The sequence below is a fragment of the Aplysia californica genome, unplaced genomic scaffold, assembly GCF_000002075.1.
Source record: "Aplysia californica isolate F4 #8 unplaced genomic scaffold, AplCal3.0 scaffold00244, whole genome shotgun sequence".
NCBI lineage: Eukaryota > Metazoa > Mollusca > Gastropoda > Aplysiida > Aplysiidae > Aplysia > Aplysia californica.
Window position 1 is genome coordinate 241,329 of NW_004797514.1, and position 9,722 is coordinate 251,050.

The following is a 9,722-nucleotide window of genomic DNA, read 5'->3' on the forward strand; positions in this document are numbered from 1 at the left end:
CTCTAAACTAAAGGTGTCAAGTTCAGTCAGTTGTTGTTTAAGTTTAAGTTAAAGTGCTGGGTGTTGGAGTTTTCTAGACTGGCTTTAGACTCGCGTGCATTCACTGTGAGCTTCCTTCGTTTTCTTGGCCCTGCCCCGTAGAGTAGAATAACACTAACCAAAGGTCACATATAGCTGAGACTGAGTGCACAAAGTTTTGGACATAATTTTTTGTAGTGTGACCGCTAAAAACTGTTAGGTCGTTGTCTCCATTAGGGAGTGGGAATGAGGGAAATGCCCGCCTCGTGACTCATTTGGAGCAGAGGAAGTTAGGTATTAAAAGAAAGTTTCAACTAACCTTTAACCTTTTTAAATTGCTATGTGATAAATGTTGTGTTCAGTGTTGAGTTTATTTATCCTTTAAAGTATGTCGTTTAATGTTAACCATAACCTCACAATTTACAAGTAACTTTGGGTTGAGGGAAAAGCAAGCACGGTAAGAAGGAGTAGTGATAGAATGGCTCAGGTTTAATTTGGGTTTTTGTTGGTTTTGCTTTTGTTTATGTCGTTTTATTGTGTGTTGTGTGTGTGTGTGTGTGTGTGTGTGTGTGTGTGTGTGTGTGTGTGTGTGTGTGTGTGAGAGAGAGAGAGAGAGAGAGAGAGAGAGAGAGAGAGAGAGAGAGAGAGAGAGAGAGAGAGAGAGGAGATATAACTTGACACCTAGTAGTTAACAGGATAGACTTAGGGTCAGAGGGGAACTAGACTTAGGGTCAGAGGGGAACTGGCTCTTGCTATCTCTAGACAAACGGTGTCAAGTTATGTTGTTGTTTCTGTTAGTGTATCTGGGGCTAGTGTCTTCATTAAGGTTTGGAAGAGATAAAAGCAACGGTTATGTAAAGACTCATTTTGGTCTGAGGAAGATAGGATTTTTAGGGTGTTCTGGTAGCTCTTAGTATTCGAGTCTTTGTGTAAGGCATGATGTGTACGGTGTGAAGGTATCACTTTTTGTTTCTTTGGTTTTCCTATGTTTGTATTCTAATATTAACTTTAACCTACTAAACGTTCTCATTTAAGTTAAAAACCATATGGCGTCATTTCTTTAGAAATTGGGCATGGGAAAAACATTATTTTAAAAAATAAACTTCAAGAAAAGTCAGAATACATTTTTTTTACAACAGCCAACTTTAATTTAACGGGCTAAAGTCTTAAAAGTGATTAGATAGATAGATAGATAGATAGATAGATAGATAGATAGATAGATAGATAGATAGATAGATAGATAGATAGATAGATAGATAGATAGATAGATAGATAGATAGATAGATAGATAGATAGATAGATAGATAAATAGATAGATAGATAGACAGACCCATTCTCATCACCTTTCTCATTCTTTCACTCTCTGTCTCCTCCTCTCTCTTTGTCATGTATTATATTCTCCCCCCCCCTCTCTCTCTCTCTCTCTCTCTCTCTCTCTCTCTCTCTCTCTCTCTCTCTCTCTCCCTATCTTCCAACCCTATCTCTATCCCCCTCTCTTTCTCCCTCTCTCTCTCTGTCTGTCTCTTTTTCTCCCCCTCTCTCTATCTCTCTCTCTGTCTCTCTCTCCTCTCTCTCGCTCTCCCATCTCTCTCGCTCTCTCGCTCTCTCTCTCTCTCTCTCTCTCTCTCTCTCTCTCTCTCTCTCTCTCTCTCTCTCTCTCTGTTTCTCTCTCTCTCCTATTTCTAATGTATGCTCATTCATTCCCAATATATGCTAACATTTTACTAGGTTTTATTTTCCTCAGACCCCCCCCCAACTCCATTTTCTCCCTCTGGATCCCTCTGGGAAAGACTTCGGAAAGTCAAAACATTTTTAATGCAGCCCACTTCGGTGTGACGGTCTCAAGCCCGTAAAATGCAGAGAGGAAATGTTCAAACGCTCACAATAACTACATTTTTAAGTATAAAAAATGACTACGCTTATGTCAAACTAGAAAGAAAATAACACTCACATACTCATATTGTTCTATTAAATTTCTCCCTCCAACATCCATTCATCGACACACTATTTAGCACCAAGGCTCTTTATTTGTGAATAATGCAGGCTGCTTATTGGACACCATAATATTCATACCATCCTATCATTATGTTCCATTTATAATAATAGATGCATATTAAGGTATTTATATAGCGCTCTACCCTGATTAAGTTTTGTTTGTTTGTTTGTTTGAGTAGATATAAGCACATTGAGACAGTAATGGCCATTTAGTGCCGGGAAAAGGTAAGACAAACAGACAGAAACATTAGAGAGAAAATAAAGAAGTACGACCTACCAATGGCGCCCTCCAGCCACCCACTTTCCCTTATTCAAAAATAAGTAACTGCACAAGCTATGATAACATCTTTCCAAACTTTGCTAATAGAAAAAAGGGCGCTAAAGTACTTTTGGAAAACACCAGTGAGCACTTTTGTTTTAGTAAGAGTTGTACGGCACTTGCTACACAATAATGTCATACAAGTGTCGAGGATTAGTTTAGTTTACTAAGGTTTTACCGGAGACAAAGAGAAGTCACTAGTCATCTCCTGTTTTACTGCGCTCGCAACTGCATAAAGTCATATGAGCGCCAAGGGGTGGATGTCAACAGAGAAATCCAAACGGGGAATCAGGCTTACTCTGCTCACCACTCTAGCCTCAACAGCACAAAGTCTGCTTCGACTATCAAGGCACCCCGGAAATAACAGTTCACAAGAGAGTGACAAACATACAAAAGAAGTAGAGAAAGGAGGAGCAAACTACACAAGAGTACCCGCAAACCACCCATTGAGTAATGCATGACGTCTGCGCAGTAATGAAGAGGCTTACAAAAGATTAGCACAATAGTTTGCAAACACAGACTTTTGTGTGGCACCCGCGGACTTCTCTGACGTTTCCAACACGTTGGTCTAAAAATTAAAACCAGAGAACGCTGTTGAGCTTATTTTAGTAAAGTGTTTTACCCCACTTGCAACACAATAAGGTCACATAAATGCTGAAGATTAGATGTGTTATAAGAGTAACAAACAAACAAACAAAAAGAAGAGAGGAGAGAGAAGAAATCACTTATGTGATCACTTATGAAGATTGGATGCGTTATACACATAAGAGTAACAAACATAAAAAAGAAGAGAGGAGAGACAAGAGATAAGGGCGGTAGATGTTTGATAGGAAAGAGTCATGAACAAGCCACACCATCAGGGCACCCCCACCCCCAACCACCCATGAAGAAGGAGCTGTTTCATCGTTATTCAAAGCGGAAAACGCAATAAGCTTTTCAATTAGTTGTGGTAGAGGTCACAGCTTTGTTATTTATTGTTCACGACCCTGCGGCCGATCACCGGTGTCCTACCTTGTTACTGAGGAGACTTTACATCTTCTCTGTATATTTCATACCTTTTCCTCCCTCCCTCCTCCTCTTTTCTCAGCCTACCAGTGTATATGTTTGTTCACCTGTGTGTTTTTTTTTTCTTTCACCCTTTCACACTCTTTACAATGTGAGCAACGAACAACGACATGTGAAAAAAATGTGTCGGTCTTGTCTAACCGTTTGCATGTCTGCCCACTCTCTCTCTCTCTTTCTCTCTCTCTCTCTCTCTCTCTCTCTCTCTCTCTCTCTCTTTCTCTCTCTCTCTCTTTCTCTTCATTTTCCCTATCTCTGCCTCATTAAAAAAACATGTCGATGTGCATGTACTCATTAATATTCTGATATTGTATTGCAGGTGATTGGAAGGGGCCACTGGTTTGTCCTACGTCTTTACTTTGCCCTCTGTTGTATCTGCCTGCCTGTCTTACTTTTTCCCAGCACTATATGACCGTTATTGTGTCGGTGTGCTTCTCTTTGCTCACGCAAACAAACAAACAAACAAACAAACAAACAAACAAACAAACAAACAAACAAACAAACAAACAAACAAACAAACAAACAAACAAACAAACAAACAAACAACGTTTAATACAGATGGATCCCACACGTGGTAGCAACTCCTTTGTAAAAGTTGGTAGCTACTCTGTGACGTCGGTAAAGCGGAGCCTGGAATTCGGGGGGAGTTATTGCGTGACAGTTAGCGACTCCATTGTGCTCCCATTTGTGTAACTGTGTACATGTGTACGGATGTGTGCATGTGAGTGTGTGTGAGTGAGTGTGTGTGTGTGTGTGTGAGTGTGTGGGTATGTGAGTGAATGTATGTATGTGTGAGAGAGATACACAGATAGACTTCCACTGTCTGAGAGACACAGAGAGAGAGGGTAAGAGAGACGGGGGGGTTGAAACAGACAGAAATATAAATTATATAATTTTATTTATTTTATTTTTATATATATATATAGACAGAGATATATATACAGAGAGAGTGTGTGTGTGAGAGAGTGAGAGAGAGAGAGAGAGAGAGAGAGAGAGAGAGAGAGAGAGAGAGAGAGAGAGAGAGAGAGAGAGAAACAGAGATATTGGTCCTTATAAGAGTTCCCCTAAAAGCAAGCAGATCATTTTGTTAGCAGAACACATTGTGTGAGGTTTCGGAGATATATACCCTGATATAGACCCGGGCCCGTAGCCTGCAGTCAATGGATCGGTGGACAGGAGCACCACGGAGTAGCTATCGATCGTACTTTGATCTTACATCGAAAGATGGATTATCGTTAGCTACACTGTGGGTTGGATTGGAATCCACAGGATAAAAGATCAAAGGGAAGAAGAAATACAGATCATTCTGGAGGCTTTTTTCGGGGGGGGGGACACCTCCATCGACACAATATAGATCACTTGGGAGGCGGCTTCGACACTCCCTCTCAAGTCAAACCGGGCTAGCTCCAGATTTTTAAAATGTTGAAATGGTACACGTTTAATGCCCCTATCAACACTAGTAGGTAATTTAAGAGGCAGGACCTCCGAGTTTAACGTCCATCTCCGAAAGGACCGAGACAATTGGGAGATTCCTGTAAAGCGCCTTTCCCAAGGACAAAACGTCGGACCGAGCTGAAACTCGAACCTTAGGTCCGAAAACAACAGCCAAATAAAAAGACAATGAAGCTTACTCTATAACAATTATCACCTCACGGAAATTGACCTCGGTTATTGCTTGAGGCGGCGAAGCATCTGGCCGTTACAGTAGAGACAAACTAAATTTTTAAATCATAAATAGGGGTATACAAAACTAGTTCCGAAATATTTGTATGGTATTGTAACAAACAAAATTTTCGTCAGACCGGTAAATTTAGAAGCTTTTTGCAAAACTGAGTGTTCGCTTTCATTTCAGTTTGACAAACAAAACAAACTTTCAAAATATGTATTGAAAATTTCAGATCCTTGACTTGCTGCCATTCATTTACCCACGAAACAAGGCATATTCCTATATCTTTAGAAATCACTTAAAAACTAGAAGGCCTCAAAAGTCTCTAACAGACAAAAAAAAACTACAAACAAAAGCAATTAACAAAGTCAGGACAAGACCCCGGTTCTCCCCTCCCGACCCTCTAAGACATTATCAAAACAGCGCAACAATGCCGTAACCACAGACTGAAAACTTGAATCACTTCCCGGCCAGCCAGCCGGGTACATAATAGACGTTGAGCTGTTGGCATGTCTTTGATGCAAGCCGCCGTGGTTACAACATACACAGTTTGCTCCCCTTGTCTGAGCATTTCACCAGATGGCACGAGCTCATGGGCAGTCACCAGAGAATTGGACAATAGACTCGTTAACGTTAGGTGTGGACAATAAAATAACGTCAGGCACGAAATCCAAACTCCAGCAATATTTATTCCTGAGTATAAAGACAGGTTTCCTATTGCTTTTTCCTTTTAAAAAAATAATTGCTTTGTCTTATGTATCAGTTCGGCACCGAGGGAGACGAAGTAGAATTGAAACAGAAGAGTAAAACTAGTTCTTAATTATATGTATGTTATTGCAACAAACATATCTTTTCAAACTGGTAAATTAAGAAATGTGTAAGTCCTTTAAAAAAACACATTGTTCTATCTTATGTTTCAGTCAGACAAACAAAACGAACTTCAGAAACATTTTTTGCAAATTTGAAAGACCTGACTGATTGCCATTCATTTACCAGCGAAACAATGCACAATATCTAGATTTTTAGAAATCCCTTTTAAACTAGAAGGCCTCAAGGGCCTCTCAAAAACAACAAAAATAAACAAACAAACAATTAACAAAAGCAGGCAAAGGCCCTGGTTCTCACCTCCCGACCCTCTAAGGCATTATCAAAACAGCGCAACAATGCCGTAACCACAGACTGAAAACTTGAATCACTTCCCGGCTAGCCAGCCAGGTACATTATAATAGACGCTTAGCTGTTGACATGTCTTTGAAGAAAGCCGCCGTGCTTACAACATACGCAGTTTGCTCCCCTTGTCTGTGCATTTCACCAGATGGCACGAGCTCATGGGAGGTCACAAGACAATAGAAACAATAGACTCGTTAACGTTAGGTGTGGACACCAAACTCCAATAATATTTACTTTGCATAAAGACCTGCTTTTCATTTTTTTGAAACAATAGATAAAGGGAGGCCAAGACTCTGGTTCTCACCTCCAGGTCCTCTAAGAACGTGTCAAAACACTGTAACAATTCCTTAATCAGGGACAGAAAACTTCAATCACTTCCCAACCAGCAAGCTGAGTATATAAGGGACGCTGGTCAGCATGTGGTCACTTTTCTCTGGACGTTCCGAGGATACGCATCGTGTGTGGAAAGTATCATCGTTTCATATCACCGAAGTTGCACGACCCAGCATGGATGCCGTTGAACAGCACGACGCTTTTTTCAACTCCTTCAACCTTGTGAGAGGCCCCTGTCTAGGGAGTGGCGCCGTAGGAGAGGTTGTTCTGGCCTCGGCCAAACACAACTCGTCGTTGAAAGTAGCGGTGAAAATCGTAACTTTTGAGACGGAGGGGTGTAGATGCGACTTTCTCTCTGAAGTCGGCTTCCTTCGCGATCTGCGCCACCCCCGCATTCTCAAGATGATGGCGTTTGCTATGGATGATCACCACGGCTTCATGTTGTCGACATACTTCAAGAACGGCACCCTTCGCGACACTATGTCGTCCGACCACCCAGTGGAAGAACCACGGATCCTCCGACACATTCTCGACGTGGCCAGCGCTCTGCAGTACATCCACGGTCTCCACATCTTCCACCAAGACGTCAAGCCGAGAAACGTTCTCTTGGATGACCAGGACCGTGCTGTTCTGGCAGACTTTGGAATCGCAAGACAGGCAAGCGACAGCTCCACGATGGTGATGAAGTGGAGGACTACACCCGGCTATAGCGGACCCGAGACAAGGAAAAGGCGGCCTATGAGTCCTTTCAAGGTAAGAATGAGTTTCTTTTTTGTTCTCTCTTTTTGGTTTGTTTTCTTGTCCTTTAGATTCTCTCTCTCTCACTCTCTTGCTCTCTCTCTTTCTCTCTCTCTCTCTCTCTATCTCTCCCTCTCTTTCTCTCTCTCTCTCTCTCTCTCTCTCTCTCTCTCTCTCTATCTCTCTCTCTCGTTTCTCTATGTGTGTGCATAATAACATTATATATGTATACAGAAACTTTGGTAAAATGTACATTTTTGTCTGTCTTTATCTTCTTTATCCTCTATCTATCTATCTATCTATCTATATGTCTATCTATCTATCTCTTTCTCTCTCTCACTCTCTCTTTCTTTATTTTTCACTCTCCCTCACTCGCCACCACACTTCTCTCTCTTTCTTTTAGTATGTGTGTACCATTATGTATACATAAACTGATCTAAAACGTGTTTGTATTGATATAAATGTATGCATGTTTAAAATGAGATAAAGGCTATTAGAATATATGAAATTATTTTTGAATATATCTCTACCTCTCTCTCTCTCTCTCTCTCTCTCTCTCTCTCTCTCTCTCTCTCTCTCTCCCTCCCTTCACACATATAGATAGATATTTGTATCAAGCTCAACTAATCTCCGTACTGTTCTTCTCTTCCCCTCCACAGCTGGATATGTACAGCCTGGGAGTGTGCATGTGGATGCTGATCTACAGGCAACGCTCAGTAGGCATCAAAGACCTTTTGGCCTTCTCAGACCAGTGCAAGAACGTTAAGGAGCCGTACAGGAGGATCTTACGCCAGCTGCTGCGTAAGGACCCCAACAAACGCTGGAGCGCCGCCGATCTGTTGAGGTTCTGCGTGTGGAACTCACTCTGCGCACCTTCACTGATGAGCAGCCACTAAGACCGCCCCGACGACCACCCCTCGGATTTTGGATTCCTCTTGATGTGTCAGGACAGTAGTGTTTGGTGAGTCAAGTAAGTCTTTATGTGTGCATTTGTTTGTTTGAATGTCTTCCCCTCTCTCTCTCTCTCTTTCTTTCTCTCCATCTTTCTCTCTTTCTCTCTCTCCCCCCCTCTCTCTCTCTCTCTCCCTCTCTCTCTCTCTCTCTCTCTCTCTCTCTCTCTCTCTCTCTCTCTCTCTCCCTCCCTTCACACATATAGATAGATATTTGTATCAAGCTCAACTAATCTCCGTACTGTTCTTCTCTTCCCCTCCACAGCTGGATATGTACAGCCTGGGAGTGTGCATGTGGATGCTGATCTACAGGCAACGCTCAGTAGGCATCAAAGACCTTTTGGCCTTCTCAGACCAGTGCAAGAACGTTAAGGAGCCGTACAGGAGGATCTTACGCCAGCTGCTGCGTAAGGACCCCAACAAACGCTGGAGCGCCGCCGATCTGTTGAGGTTCTGCGTGTGGAACTCACTCTGCGCACCTTCACTGATGAGCAGCCACTAAGACCGCCCCGACGACCACCCCTCGGATTTTGGATTCCTCTTGATGTGTCAGGACAGTAGTGTTTGGTGAGTCAAGTAAGTCTTTATGTGTGCATTTGTTTGTTTGAATGTCTTCCCCTCTCCCTCTCTCTCTCTCTCTCTTTCTTTCTCTCCATCTTTCTCCCTTTCTCTCTCCCCCCCCCTCTCTCTCTCTCTCTCTCTCTCTCTCTCTCTCTCTCTCTCTCTCTCTCTCTCTCTCTCTCTCTCTCTCTCTTTCTATCTCTCTCTCTCTTTCTATCTCTCTCATGTCCCTTCCTCTCTCTTCCCTCCTCTATCTACCCCTCTCTATTTATCTTTCTCTTTCTCTTTCTTTATTTCTCTCTCTTTCTTTCTCTCCCACCTCTCTCTCTCTCAATCTCATTCCTTAAACTCTCTAAAAGAGTTTAGTACGTCTCTATGAGTGTATAGTGTGGTAAGTCTTAATTTGTGTACTTGTCTCTGTCTTTTACTTAGTAAGTTTGTCTGCCTGCATGTCCATTAGTCCTAGTTCTATGTGTGAGTTTCTGTGTGCTTTGATTGTTTGTTTAGTTCTGTGTGTGAGTTTCTGTGTGCTTTGATTGTTTGTCTAGTTCTGTGTGTGAGTTTCTGTGTGCTTTGATTGTTTGTCTATTTCTGTGTGTGTTTTGATTTTCATTTAGTTCTTCGTGTGTTTTGATTGTTCGTATGGTACTTGTGTGTCATTTATTATTTAACTCTTTAGTACTGACTAGATAAGACGCCTTAGATTTGGTTAAGTTAGGATGTGCACCAGTCTCTAGAATCTAACCGTCCCTCTTGACCGTTCTATTAACACTTTTTCTTGCGGAAGAAGCTGCCCACGTGGATGCACTCACTCAAGTCTTATGACAGTCTTATAAAGCTTTGGGTTCTTTTTGTTCTTAGGGATTTTGTTTTGTTTCTTTTTAGAAGGAGGATGTTTGAAGGTTTGGTT

The 9,722-nt window shown here is 41.9% G+C and overlaps 1 protein-coding gene across 1 annotated transcript; it reads left to right on the forward strand.

Moving 5' to 3' along the window:
* Positions 1 to 6,737: 6,737 nt before the first annotated feature.
* On the forward strand, positions 6,738 to 8,753 carry LOC101846076 (calcium/calmodulin-dependent protein kinase type 1-like). The gene is made up of 3 exons (XM_005100335.1): positions 6,738 to 7,316; positions 7,961 to 8,152; positions 8,517 to 8,753. The coding sequence occupies exons 1-3, from the start codon at positions 6,738 to 6,740 to the stop codon at positions 8,751 to 8,753; spliced, it is 1,008 nt and encodes a 335-aa protein (XP_005100392.1).
* The last annotated feature ends 969 nt before the right edge of the window (positions 8,754 to 9,722 follow it).